At 45.7% G+C, this 21,536-nt stretch overlaps 1 protein-coding gene across 1 annotated transcript in view; it reads left to right on the forward strand.

The window, feature by feature from the left end:
* Window positions 1-3: 3 nt before the first annotated feature.
* CTBP2 (C-terminal binding protein 2) overlaps window positions 4-21,536 on the forward strand; it is a gene marked incomplete at its 5' end in the record, with an annotated part of 44,066 nt that continues 22,533 nt past the window's right edge. The window contains 2 exon segments of the mRNA XM_009698150.1: window positions 4-241; window positions 7,330-7,357. Coding sequence (XP_009696452.1) covers window positions 4-241; window positions 7,330-7,357 — 266 coding nt within the window.

The raw sequence follows: 21,536 nt of genomic DNA on the forward strand, positions 1-21,536 counted from the left end.
TACCCCACCACCTACACCGTGCCCATGGAGCTGATGAAGAGGGAACGGACGGCGACAGCGACATCACCGGCGCCCAGCCCGCATGGCAGCCCGCAGCTCCTCCGCCGGCCAGGAGCCCCAGGGGACGGCAGCCTGGCACCCACTGCACCCGGTTACCCTGCCCAGCTCTCCCCGTACCCGAAGCTCAGCAGGCGCACGGGACCCCCCGTCATCGTCTCCACCATGGCATCGCCCGAACCAAGTAATTTCCGAAGGGTCTTAGCCCATACGGTAGTTTAGAACCGCTTTGTTGTAGATTAACCCCCCCCCAAAACCACAGTCAGATATATTGGGGTTTCACACCTAAATATTAGACACTTTCCTATTTAGAAAAGGAGGTGAATGGGATTTCTTTGCAGGGCCACGCTGGCTACACGGAGCTAAAGATGCTGGTTCTCGCTCTGCGGTTAAATTCCAAGTCTTTTATTTGTTTAGCCAACTTCTGTTAAAAGTGAGCAGTGTCTCAGATAATGCTTCCAGGGTTAATCTTGCCGTTCCTGTTGTTTGTAGAGAACAGGAGATTAGATACTGTGCTGGCTGAGCAATTAGGACTACAGGGTTTGCTGCAGATTGACTTTTTACCGCTGTTATCAGGCGCAAATGTGTTTCTCCGAGGAAATGGTTAGCATTGTTTTGACTAAATTCATCAGATAGCTAATGGTGTTATTTGAGAATCGACTTACCTTTGGCCATTACCTAAGTCTTTTCTTATTATTAATTTGCTGTTTTATCAGGCGTACACAATAAGACCCTTGATTTCTTTCTGGAGATGCCTGTAAGTGAAATGATATAGCTGTTAAAGTAATAGGTCTGTGCTTAAAACTAAGAGCCTGTCATTAAGCACTAGAACAGTAAAAATGAATGGTGGCTCCTGATCTTCCCTTCCCCTTCTAGAAGTGCCCGGGCCCTTTGCTGCTCAGATGTAAAGCTGGATAAGCTGAGCAGGCTCTGCTCCTCCACTTTAGAGATGTATGTCGATGATAACACTCAGAGCCTGACAAAAACTAACCCCCAAAACCACACTGCTAAGTATGGGGAAATTTGGCAAATCCAGTCATTTGTGGCTTGTCTTGTTTGAAAAATGTGGAAAGCAATCCCTCAAAATGTTTTTCCTGGGAATTGACTCTGTGAGCAGGGAATTGGCTCCCTGTGAGGTTCAGCTGAACTCCCATGCAAACAAGTCTCGAACAATGTGCCGTACCAGCGTACACGCACAAAGCTTTAATAAAAGGATACCATTTATAGGCATAGACACGGTGCCAGAATGGTGATGCCATTTCACAGGAATCTAAATAAAGAATGATTTTGTGAGTGGAAATGATAAAGTTGTCAAAATGCAGACACTTGGCGCACCCCTTTCCCTGCCTTACCATAATTATATAGCTAGGAAGTAGATGCCGTTTCTTTCATGCTTAAGCATCCTTTATGTCGCTGGTATAATGATTTCTAAAAAATGCTTAAATATTAGGCAACACATTCTGTGTTGACATGGATCAGATGCGAAAGTAGTACATCCAACCAGTATTTTTAAATAAACAATTTCCCAAAGCCTGAAAAAAAGACGAACTGGCATAACGTGGGGAACATAAATACATTCATTTATTTGCGGTACGTCTGATTGAGCCGGTCGGTACCGACACCGCGAAAGCGCTGGTGCGAGGGACCGCCGCAGCACATGCATTGGGAGCAGTCTCCTCCGCTACGAGCAATGGACCCCTCCTTCCTTGTGTCTCATATATAACCTGCAAACCTTCTTCTCTAAAAGTCTAGATGTTATCCCTTCCCTTTAAAAGAATTACCGGTGCGCAACCAGAGGAAGCCGGCAGCATTTCTGTGCTGCTGAGCTCTTTCTCGCTACTCAACCCCCTTTTTTTTTTTTGCCTACGACCAACTCATTTGCATGAGGATGACATTTGTTGCTCCAGTAATTTCATCTGATAATGGCCAGCTTGCAAAGCGGATCTGAAAACATATTCCTTAATTATGTGTTGCTAAGCAACGAGAGGGTTTGGCCATAATCACAGAAAGATTATCTTCTCATTGAAGTCCCTGAAAGGTTTAGCTGAAGTAGGACCTGTAAAATTGTCTCCATTTTTATTTCTTTCCCCTTTTTATTTTCCAAATAGCCTGAGAGGTTTTCTTCCTGTTAAGCTATATTTTAAAGGTAGAAGCCAAGGTAAGACACACGGCAAATGGAAGGATACGGATCAAAAATGGAAGGCGTGGCGGTCTGTAGATGTTTGAGCTGTGTTGAGGAATTACTCTGTAGGGAACACCATTGCTAAGGAGTGTTCACACTTACACGCGAGGTGATAAGCAAATATTACAGATATGTTAAGATGGTTTTAAAACATTGAGCAGGTGACAGAAACTTGACTAAGTCCAGGAAAATCACATTTGCCAGCAGTAAGAGACAGGATGCGTTTTTAGGAGCGATGGGCCTTCTGTTTGTAGCTTTGGCTGTGGATACTCGAGTCGCAAGGTGAAAGCAAGTTCAGTATTAAACTCTGTCTCGAAACGGCTGCAAATATTTTCTGTCGGTATAGATTACTGTTTTCTCAGTCAGTGGAGGGTTATAAAATGTATGTTATAGTCCAGTGATGGTTTGAAGCTTGTTTTATGGATAGGGGTTTAAAAGAAATAATTTTGGTTATTTTCGCAGTCTTGTTGGAGTACGTGTTGTAGTTTTTCTACAGCGAGTTGTTTCTAGATACCCAATTTGTGATTTTGTGCTGAGCTTTGACGCTCCATCTGGGTTTTGCACAGCTACTGTTTGCTGGAGTTTGGGCAGAGGGCTCACAGGAGGAAAGCATCTTCTCCTGCCTGGTATTTCTGGTGGTAGAGGCAGCGTCCCGGGCAGGGATACAGGCACACGCCACATGCTTATGGCCCCCTCCCGTTGGTACGGTTAGATAAGGGAAAATCAGCAACAAGATTTGTTGCTGCAACTTCTTTGCATTTCATAAAATAATTACTAAGAAGAACTTTGGTAAATCTCCCTTCCTGGGTATTTCAGAGTTGTATGAAGAGAAGGTGGTGAATGAGAACCCTAAACCCGTTGCTGTCACGGCAGAGCAAGCGGGGCGTAGGAGCTGAGAGCAACGTCTCCAGAGCCGAGCCAGCTTCCCATCCTGGGAACTCCCCAACCATGGCTCTAGCAAAGCTGCCGCTCTCGGCGTTGTCGAGATCTTGTGCATGAAACTGTCAGGAATGGCTTCCCCGGGGAGAAACGTCCTCAGAGCCAGCTGCTCCTGCAGCCTCGCCATCCGTAGAGGCACAGGTAGTGAACGCACCGAGTCATCTCAGTGGCAAGAAGGAAAAATAAACTCTGCAAAGTCTGAGCCACGAAACCATGTCGGCTGGCATTCTGCTGGCAGAGCGGGTTTGTGGCCAGCCTCGTGCTGAGGGGGGGGGTAATGCTGGGAAATAAATGGCGTAGGTCAGCAAAGCTGGTAAGGGCAAACTGTGTGTAATGGTCACTGATCAGATTCATGGAGCTCCACCTCCAAAATGTTGCATCTTCAAATTACCGTATTTGCTTGTATTTTTATTAGATTACTCAGTTTATATTTTTGTATCCAATTCTTCAGTCTTAAAGCAGTTGGCCGATAAGAAGTCTTGTATTTTTGTAGCTAGTGTAGACATCTTCCAAACAAGGCATCAGTCTAGGTTTCTGTTTCTGATGATGGACGTCGGGAGCTCCAGTGAGGAATGGTGATTCATTGCGAATACATGTCTTGGACGGTTGTTCAAACTCTAGTTTACATATGAAGATATGAAAGCAAATGATCACAGAGGAGGAGAAGCTTCCCACAGTGATGAGGAACAAGGCTGCCTTGTACACATCGTGTAGGTATCATAAGGAAAGAGGAGCAAAATTACTTGACTGTAAGATTTGGTTAAAAGCCTGATCTTTTCCTGGTCAGGGAAAGCCAGGCTGAGGGTAGCAGAGTTCCTTGGACAAGTAGTTCTCCCCAGCATGAAGGGAACTCCTTTTATCAGCTTAGAGCCCAGCTAGAAATACCTTTTACTGTGATGAGCTCAGCTCTGCTTAGACTATTTAACACATGATTGCGATTCTTTTTACTGGTGTTTTCCACCTTGTGACAGATAAAAATTATGTTAACCGCACATCGGTTGCAGGTTGAAGCTCTTCATGTGGGCAGCCCCCAAAGAGAAGAGAGTGTAGTCAGGAGCAAGAGCCTTGACGGTTGTTCAAGGATGATTAAAAAAAGCGACATTTGCCCATTCTTGTAAGAGTACTGCGTTGAAATTGTCATAGCTTTCTACGGGCAGAGGGAGTTTAGCGGTGAAAATATAAATTTCATGAGCATTTGTTGATGTTGGTTTATTCTTTTCCCAATGAACCTTGTAGCAGACAGTTCAGAAATCAACTTCAGGTTTTCTTCACTATGTTTTCTGTACAGACTGTAGCATGTAATCACAATGTCTACATGTAAGGCAGCTCAATTAACAATCCAGACTGAAACAGCACCAAAGGAAGCACTGTGTACTGAATAAATCTGATTTAATTTGCACATTGACCTGACAGACCATAGCAAGTCCTTGGAGCAGTTCCCAGCCAGTGTGCTACTCCAGGTGAAGTAAATCTGCACTGCATTCACTGGCAAAACCACGGACTAACGATTTTAGCTGGGATCGTTACTTCCATACAAAAATACTTGATTGAAATAAGCAGACGTGTCTTTTGCTACTGTCTGCTTTCCTGCTGGTCACAGCATCGTTTGCAAGACATTAATATGTAAAATTATAGGAGTGCTAGCTGGAAATGCTCGCAGTGAGTTTGGGAGAGCCTTTGAAAGGCTCACAAGGACTCTCACCAGCCTCAGTTGGGCAGATGAGTGTGCGAATGTGTATTGTGTGTGGATGTTAAAATTGAAGTCATCAGAACTGATCTCATTAGTAGAGTAAATGACTGAAGAACAGAGCGTGCGAGAGACATGCTGAAAACTACCTTGATAAAATATTTACTATCTTGGCCAACATGCACACACCATTCACTGATTGCAGAGAATATGCTTTGAAACTACTTTTTTAAAGGTTGAAATACGCTTTTTATAATGGTTTTATCAAAAGCAATATAAAGTGTCAAACTCATTCCAGTTGCAATTCATTGACTTTAGTGCCATGGCAATAAAAATGAATTTGGCCTGTTGGAGGAGAACACGTTGTCAGATGCACGAGTGTTGTCATCTTCAGTTTACACTTTCCTTTTACCCTGTGTCTGTAGTTCTCTATCATTGTTAGGACTTTCATAGATCCAGATCATTCTCTGACTACATTTGCTGACTTTTTTTTTTAGCTTTCTCATAAGTAGTTTCCATAGCTACAAACTTAGTGTTCACAGAGGAAAAAAAATTTAAAGGTTTCTGATCATTATTGTATTAAACATTTTTATATTTCTTCTCCTTGTCTTTCTTAGAGCGTTACACTACAGACCAGTTTAATGAAAATGCTGCACAACTGAATTGTCTGTTATTTTTAAAAGCGAAGTAGGTTCTGAGCTGCATCCTTAAAAAGCAGAAGACCAACATCATTAAGCCACTGATGTAGAATAAATGTTGCAGACGTAGGACACATATTAGCACAGTTTATATATAGCAACTGGCAGATGAGCTTTTGAGTTTTGCACCTAAATAAAACCTGAGATTAACAGCATTCCACTGGCTTTTGGTAAAGAAAGCTAATTTTTAATCTCTTCTGTCTGCCGTTTCTAGTCTTTTGTTCCAGATAAAACATTACTTCTGGGAGTGGGATTCATATGTGTTATTTTCCCAGTATTTAGTTGCACTTCTCCAGTAGAGAGATGCCGGGCAGCCATGCCCTGCCCCATTGCCACCGGCTGCCTCCTTAGGAAGGGTTTGACCAGAGGTGGGTTTGGCAGCGTGGCGAGACGCTCGCCCTCTGCGCTAGAGCAGCTTTGTTGAGCGAAATCGGAGGTTTGTGAGTGCCTGTGCCTGGCCGGCGTGACCGCCAGCGCCGTGTCCGGGGGCCTTGCCTTCTGCACTCGCAATCCAATTAGCTACTCCGGAGCAGATGGAGCGGATTAGTGCCTGGCTTTCCTTCCTCCGCCCTCTTCCCCGGTGCAAAGGGTGTCGAGGCCAACAATCGGCTTAAACGTGGGTCCCATGGCACAAAGTAACATGGCCCTAGCCCTGCCCCTTTCTGGGTGGAAGGCTTTCCATCTGCGAGGCTGCTGCAGTTCACTTCCCCAGTGCCATGGCTCCAGGTCTCGGGTAGTTTGGAAGACCTTGACCTAACTTCATTTGCCAGGCATAAATTTCATTGTTTATTTGCAAGGAGTGTCGGCAGCCCCCACTGCATGAGCAGCGTGCTCCGCATCTGAGCAGCCGGTGCCGTCGCTGGCGGCAGCAAGGTCAGGGCTGGTTTGTGGTCCCATCCCTCCTGCGACGTTCCCTCCCGGGAACACCCCAGGCCCTGGGGACGCATCTCAGCCACCAAACGTAGGGTGACCAAGGGAAAAGACCTCTTGCCATGTCTTGCACATGGAAGCAGAGGCAGCCAGGGAAGGGCTGGGAGAAGAGTGAGAGTGCAGTAGTCTTCCTGCAGTTCCCAAAAGCCTTATAGTGGGGAGGAGGGTGGTTTAGGCTCTGTCATCTGAGAGAGAAGCAGGTTGTCACTGTAAGAAGGAAACCAGCAGGGCTTACCTGAAAGGTTGGAGCCAGTGAAGTTCTTTGGTACATACTGATATGAACAGCCAAGATGGCATTTTCAGGTTTTATTTATGTATGCAGATACATACACACATGAAAACGGGGAGAAAAACTCTCAAAAATATATTCAGTGTATCAGTCATTGTCCCTTTGAATCAGGACTTCTGCAGAGTCTTCGTTATTTGCCAGAAGTGACTTGTTTTCATTATCAAGCAATTTATTATTTCCTAAGCTGTCGTACTGACTTGGCAAGTAAATAGGCAGAAGGGACTTTGCTTAGACAGCAAACACTGCGTAATAATATAGGGTATACTTTCAACGAAAAAAGTCAGAAAAAGCTCGAAACTGAGATCCCGTTGAAATGTTTGGCGTGTATTTTCCATATGCGAAGGTGGTATCTCTGGGTGGGTTACCTCCCTGCCAAGGAGCCGCATCGGGAGTCGTAGAGTGGTGGGATGCAAGAACCTGATGAAGCCCCCTTGACTTTCTTGCTGGTCTTCTTAACCCTAACACGTTTCCTGACGCTTGTTCTAACACGGTAAATCCCTGAGCGGTTTCAAGCTGCCTCCTACACACTCCTTTACTGACCCTATAGATTATCAGCCCTTTCTTATGAAAGGTCCAGGCTCTTATTGGAGTCTCTCACTGTTACCTGCAGGGTGAAAAACAACAGGAATGGCAATGATGTCACACCCAGTCATTTATTGTGTTCTCTGCCTTCCTCTGAATGTTTTATTGTAAAGTTTTAAATGAATATTCAAAAAGTACAGTAGTTCATGCAAGCGTGTATATTTTTGCTTTGTCGATGAAAGGAATCTTGATTAGTATGTATTATGAAAGATCAAAGAGAGTATTCAGTGTGGACAGCAGAGAGCTTATCAGTATCTAGACCATCCTGTTGGGACGTGAAGTAATCAGGAAAGCTGAAATGCAGCTTTAGTTCTCCTGCCTGGCCAGCAGTTGCAATTCCTATCAATCCCAAGCTTTCCCTGTCTTCGAATTCTTGCTCATGTTGAGTGGACCTGCATAAGAGTGGAAGTTGTTACCTTAGCAGCTGAAACATTTGGCTTAAGAATCTTAAAGTTCCATTTCATTCTTGTCTGCAGCGATTGTGGTCCTGTTTCACCCGCAGTCAGGGCTAAAAGGTCCAGAAACCAGAATTACTATAATAACACCGATGATTGCACTGTAATGCGATGCCGAGCAACCTGTCATGCTCTGCATTGAAAGGTTTCCCCTGATGGTTGATATTTATTCAACAGGGGAAGATGTTCTCCGTATTTGCCGTTCATCCTAAAAAAGCACAGGTAGCAGTGTGGCATCTCCCGTGCCCTGCTCTGGCCGCAGGACGAGCCTGTGTATCATCTCGCTCGGGTACGATAAGCAAGATAACAGAGAGGTATCTTGTGGACTAGCAGCCCCACGCTCTGGCTCGTCAACTCTGGTTTTACTCTAGTTTTTTGTTTCTGAAGCTTGCATGAGAAAGGCCAATGAAATTAATATTTCTAATTTTTGGAGACTAGCTGGACAAGCAGCTTGCAAAATAGGGCAGTGAGTGAAGTTTTGCTTCCATCTGAAAAAAGGTAGTTTTGTTATTGATTTTGATAGAAGAAGGATTTTACCCTCTCCTGCAAAAGCAACCAGCTCCACATAACTTACTTTTATTGCATTTCTTAAAATTAGATCTACAAAACCAATGGTTTCTTTAAGCAAAAGAAGATGTAAATTTCATGCATTGAATGCCTGTGCATTATTAAAAATAATAGGTTATATTTGTCAAATGGATAATGAGTAGGTTTCTTTCTCTGTTTTTCAGTATTTTAATGAGTGCAGAAAATGTTTGCTATTTATTTGCTTTCAGATTTTACCAAGGAGCTCTGGAGATAATTGTCAAATTTCCAAGTACGTATCAATATTTCATGAAGTGCTGTTTTTCCTCTGTACGTTCATGAGTTAGGTCATTAGCACTGAGACTGTTATTAACAATATGAAGCAAGACATAAAAAGGAATTCTACCAAACACTTGCAAGTTTGCAATTGAAAAATTCTGAAACAAAATTCTAATAGAGGGCTTATGGGTAAAATAAATATCAGGAATGTTGCTCGGTTTCAAATGTTGCCTGTTAAATCTGTTACAGGATTTCTTGCCTGATCTTGGTCCCTGTGGTTTGTGGGCCTGATCCGGAGAACACAGAGGCTTTGTGTGTGTGAGTGTGTGTGTGTTTGGCCCCACGCCCAGCACTTGCTACAAATTGGGGTGTACCTTACAGAGATAGGATATCCATCCATGTCATGCTTTGGAAAAAAAAAAAAAAATTCCACCTTTCTTACTACCAAATTAAATTCTGTTGAATTATTAAAGCTGAGATTACTTTCAAATATAGTACTGCTCGGCACTGATGGTGACTATTTAGTTTTCGGTTATTTTTGCGTGGTCAGCCTGTCTTTGAGGTGAGGTACTGGCTGTGTGTTAAGAACTATTGTTCTGCTTTGGACGTTTGCCATGTAAAAGTGGTTCAGTTATGCATGTGGTTGAATGTTTCTGTTTTCTTCATTTCTGGTATTTCAGTTTTACATGAAATCATAGTCCTGTTCTCTTGTTCTTATTAGGCAACTTACTTATCACATTTTTGGTTTACTCAGACTAAAACTGCGATGTGTCAGGCTGGCCTCTGCTCCTATTAATGAGCTAGTCCGACTAGCTTACTGCGATGCTCTCAAGAAAAAAAACAACTCAGAAACTGAAAATTATTCATAAATATGGACTCACTGTGCTCTGCAGTAGAGAGGGTGCTGTACAAAAATAATTGTAAACTATTGTGGCTTTTTGACCATTACAAATGGCTGGGTTGCCATGCATGCTTCACTAGGCACAGTTGAGTGGTAGCTGTGCAAAGAGCAAATACTGAGCTTTTAAACATGATTGAACTATCTGAAGTCTGGAGCATTAGCGTGGAAATCTGAAAGTGTACAGAGAGCTGGAAGGTGGCTGGAAAGAGCATCCAGGTCTCCTGAAACAGAAAAAGTGCTTCAGAGTTAGAGGTGATTAAAGTGGAAAGGGAAAAAAATTGAGGTTTTTGCATCTCTGAGAATGAAGCAGTAGAGGATTTCTGGTTGGAAGCAGGTGGGAAGTTATGGGAGAGTCGTGGGGGGGTCCCAGAGTGGGCTGAGCCCTGTGGGTGCCCCAGAGAAGAGGATCCCAGGCAAGGGGATGGGATGCAGGAGATGGGACATGCTGCAACAGCAGTGAAGCGGAGCTGGACTTGCAAGAACCTGTGGAGCAGGGGGCACGGAAGGGTCTGACTTGGCTACTCCACCACAAAAGCATGAATAGTGGGCAGGGAGCAGTGGCTCTTCCCTGGAGAAGGAGGGATGGGGTCTGTGGGAAAGGCAGGGCTGGCTCTTTCACAGGGAGGTTCGAAGAAGGTCCTCAGAAGTGGCAGAAGACAACAGACTGGTGTGTCTATGAATCTATATTTTGGGATAATTTTAAGATTAGCGACCCTATAGGCTACAGCGAACCCAAGGAGGTCACTTGTGAAAGCTAATGGCAATGCGAATCATGGTGGCAGTAGAGGAGGGGAAAGAGAAATGGCAATTGTGCAGTACTGACATGACAGGAGTGTGTGGAGATAATGAATTTGGTCATGGCTTAATATTGTAAAGTTTCGGACTGTAAACAGAGATGTTTGCCAGAGGGAAGGTAGCGCTCGGGGTGAAAAACAGGTGCTTTGCTCAGTAGAGATCACCTTGTAAAGGATTTGCACTTGTGAGAGGTGTAAGGAGAAATCCAGAGCAGATCCATTCAACTGTTTTGTTCTTCTAGGGTGACACATGGAAAAGAGGAAGTTTGGGAAGCTGGTAGTAAATATGACTTTTGTGACTTGTCCTTAGTTCTGAAGCAGAATTTTTCTCTCTTGGTAGTCGTTTCATGGTAGTAGATGAGCTTTGTCCTGGGAAATGCAAAGGGAAGTCCCATCCTACTGTGGCCTCTGTTCCCAGTACAGCAGTGCGACCGCTCGAGCAGAGGTTGGAGACAACGCGTAGCCGCGGTGTTATGTCCTTGGTAGGGGTGGCATCGGAGAGAAGCGCGGTGCTGAGAAAAGCGAACCCAACCATTTGGTACCCATGCCTGTCCATTCGTGTGCAGCTGGCAGACAGCGAGGCAGAGAGAGGGATAGGATCAGCGGAGAGGAAGACTGGTCTTTTGCAGTCGTGAAGAAGGCAAGCACATCGGCAGAGACATATGGAAAGCAGATCTCACAGAAGGGTTGGGAGAAACAACATTGGCTCCTACAATGCTCGGTGCTCGAGAGGTTTTGCACAGTGCAGATTCATGTTACGCAACCGCTTTACGGTACGGCAAGTCGCAGAGCACTTAGTGAGAGCCAAAGGAGATGCTCCTCCGTTCTCCCTGGGGGACAGCGAGCGGCTTTTGCTTCAGGAAGGAAGAGGCATCGGATGCCAGTAAGAGTGCTGCTTTAACTCCTTCTGAAAAGCCTCTCGCACTCCTCCCAGAGCCCTCAGGCTCCAGAGCAGCAGCTGGACTTGAGAAGATAAACCATTTGCAATGCAATTCCTGTCTTGCTTTTGGTGGTTTTATGGTTCGGTCGTGGATTGCCTGCACCAGGTGCCAAGAGTGCATGGTTCCTCTCTGCCCTGGCCCCTAGAACGGGGAGAATCTGGCCGTACTCTGCATACTGGGACAGTTCCCTGGGGAATCTCCCAATTTCCTTTACTCCCACTCTGGGCAGTTATTAGGCATGCGGAGTTAATACGCCTCTTACCTATTTGTTTAATCCGTTCATAAGGCACGTAGCCAAAGCACCGCAGTACTGAACAAGAAGTACATACTAAGAAATGCCAGGCAGCCCGGGCAGCCGCCAGGTTGCAAGCACCGCTGAGCGTAGGCAAGGCTGAAAACTGCCCCTCAGAGTCAAGGAGAACAGCTTTCCTTCGGTGCAAACACATCTGGAGAAGTGGGAGAGGAAGGAAGAAGGTAGGAGAGCAGAAGAAAGGGGAAAATACTGGAATCAGCACCAGCAAGCCAACCAAAATACTGCAGCAGGACAGATGGTGCCCTAAAGGTAGCCAGTTTCTAGGAAAGTATTCCATGCTTGGTGAGAACGCTGCTGGTAACATTCACAAAATGTTTGTGTTTCGAATTTTTTGTACACTCCTCCTCTCAAGTTGGCATAGTTACGTGCTTTGTTTGTTTGCCTCAAGCTTCTACCCTTCATGGTGTTAGAAATACTCTGATTCAAGTCCGTCCAAATACAGCAGTGCCGTGTTTGGTAAGTGGGTCGTGAGCCCTTGGGGTCTGAACAATGATTTTCAATCAGAATTTGGCAAAATAGCAAGTGAAAATTGTTTTCTAAAAAAATTGGTTCTCAGATCCAAGATTTCATTCCACATCATTTAAGATTAATTTTCTCGTAAACAGAATGTGTAACCTGTGCTTTGCTGCTTTGTATCAAGGAGCTCCTGGGTGTCAGCTGCAAGGTAGTTTTGCAGGTCTCCTGGGGCGATGGCCGTATTTCTGCTGCAGAGGTGCTAGGGGCAGAGACCCTCCGAGGAGCTGCACCTCTCCCTGTCCACTTTGGGATGATTCTTTTTCATCTTTTGTGTGGAAGAGGATCGCGAGGGTGTCCTCCAAGATTTTCGTTTTGGAGCCATACTCAGCAAACTCAGCCTTCCTGCTGCCATCGCTCCCCAGTCGCCTGTCTGCAGACTGCAGCCGTGCCCCTCAGCCTTCCTCGAGTCCGAACCCACGTTTCATTTCATTTTGGCAGCTAGTTTGAAGCAGACAAACCCCCTGTGCTCAGTCACGCAGGGTGGCAGCCCGCTATGGCGAGGAGCGTGCCTAGCCCTGGGAGACTGCAGCTTCATGTTCAATTACAGTAAGAGCATCTCAAGTGCACCCCTGGAAATGGTCCACAGCCCATGTTTCTCCTTGGCCGGAGTCCTGTGCTTAGGAGAGGCATCAGTATGTTGGTTTTCTGCTTCAGCCAAGAAGTGTTTTCTCCTTTTGCCTTCCCGGTCTCCCCAGACGCCTCTTCCCCGGGAGCGCTGTTTTGGCACCAGCCATTTGAATTCCCGTAGCGGGATGCTCGATGGTCTCAGCACGACAGGTACCGGCTTCTTTCTGATCGCAGGTGTCAGGTGCTGGTTGGATTGACAGACCTACATGTGACCAGCACAGGGGAAAGCTGCGGTTTCGCTACCTGTCGTTTTCTTCACTTTTCCGTACAGTTACCCATCTCTCTGTCGGGATGTACCCTGTGCTGGCTTGAGAGATGTGCACGATCTGAAATGTCTGTTCTTAGAGATTTTACTGTGCTTTCAGGCTGGGATCTGCTCTCCTGTTTAAAAAAGCATCCAACCTTCCTGGTCTGGTTAGCGTTTTCCATTTGCCCCACGGCTCGCTAGTTCTTCTGCGACAGCACACCGGCTCTCCACGAGGTTGACTGGGCAAACCTGGCCAACAAGCGAGCAGCGAGATGTGGATTTCTCGGGCTTCCTTGCAGTTGGTTGCAGAGCACCGAATGCCTCTGTACTCTCCCATTGCCCATTGCCAGGCGCAGAGGACCGAGAGAAAGACCGCTGCCGCTGCACCGACCGGGATTCTCAGACACCGTGGAAACTGGGTTGACTGATGCTCTGAGGACATGCCAGTAGTCTCATGGACCATGTTGTGTGGTTGCAGCCCATGATGTGAAAAGCTTAGCTGTGGTAGGGATGTCCAGGGGATAGAGTGACAGCTCGTCAAAACTAGACAGCAGTTCTGTATTTGACATGTTGAGGTCAAAAACTGCCAGTTCCTTGATTTTTTATGGTGTCTTAAATTGCCAGGGGAGTGTTTTGAGCCTTGTCAAAATGAATTAATTAAGGACAAGTCATGTTCACAAGCTTGTACTGCTCTGATTCAGCAGCAGGACCACGCTTGATTTTCAGCCTAATAATTACAAGTAGTTTTGGAGGATCTGGGGGCTGATAGAGCTGGTTTCTGTTTCCTCCAGAGCTGCATGTGCTGCAGTTTTTACTTGCTCTTTGCCTTGGCTCTCTGTAGCATTGTTTTCCTCCTCCTTATGAACGCAGCCAGCTTTCTAATTAAGGAAACCACTCTGCAGCCATGGTAGCTGTTCATTTGGGTTCTTTGTCCATACCAAAGTTGCCAGCTCCCCAAAAGATTTTAAGTCACTCCTTACTACAGCTGAAGGAAGATAGGAGCTGTGGCTTAGGGCAGGCTTTTCCCTTGACTCCGTTAAGAAGCAGACGTGCTCCACCAAGCACCACCCTGTGCAGCACATGCCCTTCATCAGAGCATCAAACCCACCTCTGGCTATGATGAATACTGTTGAGGTTATTTTTCTGTTGGATTCTTATATGAAAAAAATAGTTATGAGAAATAAATGTCACTTTGTGCTGGGCTTTACTGCTTACTGGGCTTTGAGCCTGAAAGGATTTAAGAGTCATGATGCTCCAAGGGAAAGTTGTAGCGAGAAAGAGGAGGTGGAGGGTTGCTCCAGCCAGCTGTTGTCATTTGGGAAAAGGCTTGTCCTGACCAACGGAAAGGAGACCGGGACGGAGACGGAGAGGCACAGCTACGCCCAGTGAGATTAAGACAAAATTAGAAACTCGGCTTGCAGGGGTTTATCATTTCCTTTATATTGTGACATTAATAAATGCAAATCTTTTTTATCTTAGTTGTTATCCTCTCTTGTATCTTTTGTTAGTGGGCATTGTTCAGGCTGCGCTGATAACTGTATGAAGAGAATGGAGACATATTCGCATGTGTTACTGTGCCGTGCAGAAGTACCTGGGTGTGCGTGGAAAGAATACGGGCGCTTCCTAATGTCTGTGTGCCAGCTCCTCTTGTCAGCCTTCAGTTGGGCACGAGTCCTGAAGACAACGCCATGTTAATGCATCACAGTTCAGTGCTTTCGGTATGTCACAGCGAAGCACAATAACTTTTTTTCTCGTTTCGTTTCTGAAGTACACAAAATTCAGAACATATGCACCGCGTCAGGATTAACTGCTCTTGCTACTCAACCCAGAGGAGGCACTCAGATCAGGCCTGATCGCTCACCCAGTAGGAACTCCTCATGTCTCCTACTCTACCTTTACATCCCCAGCAATGGCAGCACCTTCTGCTTTTCAGATTTGTTGTAGGTTAAAAATAAACCGCGAACACCCAGCCATTTGCACCTGGTCGCTGCGGCGGTTTACAGCTCTTTGAGAAAAGCAGCGTTTGTTGCAATACTATCGGAGCATCCTCGCACAGGTAAAACTGGGTGCATGGAGGGATGGTGACAGGAGCATGCAACACGGAGGAGGATTTGCCAGAGCCTGCTTTGCACCATCACTCCGGGCTGGACCGGGAAGCTGGGACAGGAGAGCACAGCCGGCAGATGCAGGCATTGTGTAGGGACTGCGCTGCGTGGCCGGCGCAGGGGAATACACCCGCCTGGCCTTGTGACTCTAGGGAAAGGTTTGCTGCCCAGGACTGCTGCACGACTTGGCTTCACTGTGGAGGGCCGCAGCGGCGTGGTGCTGAGCTGGGGTTGGGCTCTCCATCGCAGTAGATCTGCTTTCCATCCTAGATAAGTCCGATATGGAAGGGAGCTCTCTACTAGTCGAAATAAAGACACTCAGCAATCTGCCAGAGCTGGTTAAAGCATGTAGTCTGTTACGGGCAAAAAGAAATAGAATTTGGGGTAGAAGATACAAAATACATTTGCAAGGCATCTGAGCCTGATGCTAAGACATTCTTTCTTTCAACGTTGTTGTTGCCAATAGCTTCTCTTGTGCTCAGACCAAAACTATTTTGGGTGGAACATTTGCTCCCTACTTTCTAGCAAGCCTGGTCGCAGGAATGAAGAATGGATTCTTTTCACTGGCCGCAGCTGGTTTGAATGATCCCCACACTGAACCCATTGACTCCAGGCACTCCTCATGTGAATCGCAAGGACGTAGCAACTGATTTTTTTGTTTATGTGCCTGACAGGGGCAGAACCAGCGATGCAGTCTCAAGTCGGCTGAATGCTTGAATCTGGGCACATGTTAGGGAGGAGTCCTGGTGCTTGCTCTGTCCCTAATGCTGGCAGCAAGTGTGGTTCACCAGCTCAGTCCAAAGTAAGGAGGCAGAAGAGGGTGAGATGTATTTCTGTGCAACATCCTCTCCAATTCTTCCTGTAGGGCCCCTGGAGAGCACAACAGCGTGGCTGTGTTTGGTACAGAAGGTCTATCGTGCTCGTTCGATGAGAGCTTGAAGAGGAGTCCTTCAAGAATTGTGACCCTTGTGTTACATACAAAGCAAAAAAAAATACCTTGAAACCCGTCCATGTCAGTTGGCTAGACCTTGAACAAGGCATTGAGCGGGATCTGCACCTCTCTCAAGGTCTGCTTCTTCTGAGGAGCAGCAAAACAGGTTGTTTTAGAAAACTCAAGAAATCATTTCCAGACCCTGTGACTGAGATCTGCATATCTTCTTGTAGGTGATCGCTGTTAGGAGCAATGTCTAACGAGTTTCTGCAGAAGAATCACCTTCCTTTTTCCTTCTGAAGGAAGAGGATTTCTGGGAAACAAATGGGCACAGAATCTGTCTGTTTGCAGAGAGAGGACGACAGGTCAAGGAGCGTGACCCATTTGTTGGGCTGAGAACCACGGAGAGATTTGGGAAAACTCTTGCTGAAAGTAGTACCACTAAATGGAAAGGGGTTTGGGGGTAATTATGAAGCCACCTCTATATTCTTAAGTATTCTTAAGAAAGCCAGGTGGCCATGTGTTACGGATTTTTTCACAATATTGGGTTTTTCTTTGTGCTATCAAAGGTATTAATTAGAGGAATAGCTTACACCGAGTGCTGTACAGTTTACCTCTTGGGTATTTGTGGAACGAACCATGAAAACGCAGACATATTTGTGTGTGAAACTGTAAAATGCTCATTTAGCTGGGGTTCTTGATGAGTACCGTGTTTTACTTCACCTCGTTGCCATGTAGCCTGTACCTCTTGATTACAGCCAGCGGGGTGGTTTCATGTCAGTGGCAGGTAATGTGCGAGGGGCTTTGGGATCCCCTTGGACATGGGCACTATGCAAGATTGTTGCTGCTGCAGATGCCTTGTTTTTCAAGATCTCAGGGAGTTTTCTCAGCACACTCAGTTCATTTTATATCTTTTGTAATCTCTGTGAACATGCAGACAGGGGTATGATGCATCAGCATCCCTCTTTGCCAACAGCTTTCCTACTGCAAGGCAGGAAACTTTCTCAACTTTCTGAAGCTTGGGTGCAAGACTCTCCCTTCCTTCCCCTTCCCCACCTCCTTCCCAAGAAAGAAGTGAAATCTGGTTAGTTCATTTTGTCATATCTCTCTCTTCTGATGGGTTTGTGGCACAATTTTAAAACTAAAAGAATCAATTAATTGAGAATAACCATAGGGTATATAACTACAGCACTTAGTTAATAGGTGATGGGTGTTATTGAAGCGATAAAATATAGAAAACTATTAGAGGAAAACTACTTACTGCAGTGGTATCGTTCAGTGTGATTTACAGTTTTATAACTGTAGGCAAATTTTAAATATTTTTCACTATCTTCAGTATACATTATTAGATAAACCTATGGCCTGTGCTTACCTACATCAGCACTGACTTTCATCTCTGTGATAGTGAAGAGACATAAGAATGAAGACACTTCCAGCCCATTACAGTTTAATGTGGTTTCAAGAGCATTCAGTTTCTCTACAGTTTGGATTTTATTTGTCTCTTAATGTGCCGAGGATGCCTGTAGGAAATGCCTCCCGGCAGCCGCGGCAGTTGCAGCGTAGCTATCCTTTGCATGCGCAAGAAACTAAGACACCTTAAATATGAAGATTATTGACCAAAATACCAGCTCACAAAAAACAGAGAGAAAATACGGATCCTTGCAGGAGTGCTTTATTCCAGCATCCTGATCTCTCCTTCCTTTAGCTCTTGTTGCATCGCTGAGGTTGCCGCCACAAGAAAAACCATGCATCAGAGGTGGGGAAGGCAAAGGCAGGGCTGCCGCATCCTTCGGTGAGGTCCTTTGTGCCCCACGCTGCGACCAAATGAGTGTGGTGAACTTCAGGGACTGCTGGGATGCAGCCTGGAGCCAGGACAAGCCGGGGCTGCAGCGCTGCGGCCCCTTCCCGAGGCAGTGGGAGGGTAGGAAGGAGGCACCCATCGTGTTCCAGGGTGGTGATCAGAGACCTCCTTGGGGCCCCGCGTGGTCGGGGGAGAGGTGGGTGTTGAACTGCCATAGCACAGGAATAGCTCATCGTTCTTGGAATCGAAAAGTGAGACTCTGCCAGCGTGTTATCTAGATTAATGAAGATGAAATGTGCTGTATAAATACATCAGAAGCATGATCGTGCCGTTATCCCTTGGGCTACTCTGGCTCACAAGGAGAAAAGGTTGATTTGTATTTGTAGATGATTTTGCTCGCTCTGCCAATGTTCATTTTTGTTTTAGTATGAAACCCAGGGAGTGTGTGTTTCTTTTGCTCAAAGATGTAGCAGATTAGCAAAGATTTTTCTAGATTATCATAGTTTAAATAGCTCTGTTGTAAGATAAGTTTTTCATCTGTCATGACTTGTGAGGGTTAGTGGTGCTATTTTAAACACTGATGATAAATGAGGGAGGTTATAAGCTCTATTATTCAAGGAACTGTGCAATATTTGGACATTGAATGTGGTTTCCATAAACCAGAAGGCGCTTGTGTGTGGCTGACCGGGCTGAGTGCCCTCCGGCTGGTGCAGCAGAGGTGGAGATGAAACAGCTACAAGGGTAGGATTTGCAAAAGGATGAGACTTGAAGCTAGGTTTGACTCGAGCCCACCCTGGGCGCGCCGGAAAAACCCATGCAGAAACCCTCGACGGGGTGATCGTCACTTGTGCAGTGTCTCAGGGTGAATAAAAAGCACTTTTGGTATGAAAGTTAGTGATGATGTTCAGTAGGGATTGCTTGGTCCACTGTCTTCATTTAAGATGTGAAATGTGTGGCCGTGGATTATCACTAAACGGAGGAGAACGTTTTAAGGGTCAGGGATGAGAAAGAAAAAATGTTAGGTATATTCTCACCCGTTCCTAGTGCACGGTGCTTATCCAGGGCCCAAGAATAGCCTGACTGGAAAGCTCTGGAGGGCTTTGTTTCAGCCTCCAAAAACCTTGAGAGGACCAGGGAGGTGAGGTGAGGTGGCCAGAGGCACCGCAGCTTCTGCCCCAGTCCTTGCTTGGAGCTTCCTGCCACTGTAGCAAAAGAAATCGCATCTCCAACGTTATTTGAGATCTTTTTGGAAGAGTTTTGGGTTGTTCTGGCCACGTTCAGGTCCAGAGGCTGTCGAGGTGGGGATGTATCAGGAGGAGGTGTGTGGAGGCTGGGGCTGAGGTCCCCAGCACTGCCCACAGGTGGGTGCGTACAGCCCCCAGACCTGCAGCCCGTGTTTTGCAGCAAGGAAAAAAGCGGCAAGGAAAAGCCTGATAAAGGGGGAAAATGGAGAACATGCGAGTTAATCATTAAACTTTTTCTGTTATCTTTATTCAACCAGGAAAACTGAAGCTAGGCAAGGTTTGCAGGGAGAGATAATATCTTTTATTAGACCAACTTGTATTGTTAGAAAAACACATGTGCTTTCGGGACCACGTACTGTTCTTCGCATCGCCACAATTGCACATTACATTAAAAATAAAATTCATTTAATTTTCAAAAGGTTCAATGGATGTTTGAAAGAACTGACTTTAAAAGCAACTCACAAAAAATACGTCATTTGGTTTAATTTGATTTGGACATTTTAAGAAAGATTTAATACCCCTGAATTACAAAAGACTTTCTTCTGGCTTGAACTTTACTGGTAGAAACCTGACATCTGTACACATGGAGTCAAAATTTCTACGTGCAGTCTCAAAAGCCTGTTCTTTCGTGCCCCTGAGAAGTCTTCGTAAGTGTATGGACATGGTCTCATTTCTTTCTGAAGTACTTACAATGCCCTTTTGCAACTTCAGGGTGCTCCCAACATACAGTAATTATTAGTGAGCACGTAGTAAGGCTCTACAAAGGTGCAAAGTCAGAAGGTTTAAAAAGGGTGAGTTTAAAATACAGAGTTCTCTGCCCTGACCACCACTTTCTTCCCTTAGACTGAAAAAAAAAAAGTGATTAAATGATAATATTCTAAGATGTGGGAGTTTGTTACTAATCAGTATACTGTTATTAATCAGTGTACTTTCTATGTTGCAGGAGATAAGATGTTATTATTAATAACATTGCCAGTGAGATGTTTTGTACATTCACCCAGACCTCATGAAATCTTCAGCTTACGATCCAGTTTTATGTTAAGTGTTTCCTTTTTTCTTTTTGGAGTGCTTTTTTTTTTTCTCCCCGATAGCCTTCTACATCGTCCAATACACCAATTTAAAATTCCCTCAATCCAGCTTAGTCTCAGCTGTATTAATGCATGGCTCGAGGGCACAAATTGCTAAAAAGGGCTGTATTGTGTGGCATCTCTAAAATCTTTTTTCAGAGAAGTTGGATAAAGAGATGGGGGTTTCTTGGGGGGAGGGATGGGATGCTTTTGGGTTTTTTTTTCCAGCTGAGTGAGCAGCCTTGCAGGTGACTGAGAAAGAAGAGGTCAGGGTGGGAGATGCTGCTGGTCCCAGCATCACCCCCTTCCTATTGAACTATTGAATTGCATGCTCCTCTGGGAAGGTGGCTGCAATCACACTGTGGGATCCTTCTGTGTTTTATCGGTGTATCTGGGGGGGGCAGCTTTACATCAGTATTAAAAATAATAAAATATATTAGTTAAGGAGCATGGATCGAAGCAGGAGTGAGCTTCTTTTCAATCCTTTTCCTAGGACATTACATATAGAGCTCTGTCTTCTTAATGCAGTCATGACCAGTAAATCCTGCCGCAGGTAGAACCAGTCTTTTCCAATATGTAGTTAAAAAACCACAGAAAATACTGGGGTTCTGTAAGAATCAGAAAGTATAACCCAAGGGTAATGTCGGAGCCAGCCGGTTGTTCCCCCAGCGCTGCCATAGGCGGCAGGGCCGTGCCCAGGCAGAGCTGCTGGGCTGGGGTCTCCAGTGGACGATGCTCCCGGAGGAGCTGCTTCGCTTACTTACCCTCCCTACCTGGGAAGACCCACAAGGCAAACAGCCTCCCTCTGTAAACCTTTCCTCCGAAGGATAAAATGGATTCTTACGTCCGTCTTTCCTATGCTGCGTTGTGCGATCATCTTCTTTATCTCCTATGACAGTGCGCCTTCTCGCCTGGCAAATAATTGATAATGCGCCTTGAGGGGATATCGACCCGATCCAAGAAAGTTAAGGACAGCAGGCGCTGAAATACGTGCTAAGCTGAAGTACGCGCTCGAGGGTTGTCCTCCGCCACGGTGGGTTTCCTCGTGCCCTCGATGACTTCCTTGGGTGAGAGCAGAAGGGCCAGGAGCTGAGGAGCTCAGGGGTGGGCACCCTGCTTTTGGGGAAGATGCCGGGGGACCTCCCGCCCAGGCTGGGGTCACGCTCGGGGCCGCAGAAGTGGTGCAATACAGATTTTGTTTGCTAACCCTGGGAGAGCAGGTGCGTTTTGGTGGTCGCTGCCAAACCTGGAGTTTTGTTTGCCGTGTTTTTATGGTTCTGGGCTGCTTTAAATGTCAACAGGAATTTGACGTGTGCCCTTTTTTTTTTTTTGAGTGTAACCATGATAAAATCCGACGATATACTTGTAAAGCGTTAGTTGTAAAAGTAAATCAACTTTAATAGCAAGCAGGTTGTAGTTAAGTGCT

Source organism: Cariama cristata, unplaced genomic scaffold, assembly GCF_000690535.1.
Source record: "Cariama cristata isolate BGI_N322 unplaced genomic scaffold, ASM69053v1 scaffold9034, whole genome shotgun sequence".
Taxonomy (NCBI): domain Eukaryota; kingdom Metazoa; phylum Chordata; class Aves; order Cariamiformes; family Cariamidae; genus Cariama; species Cariama cristata.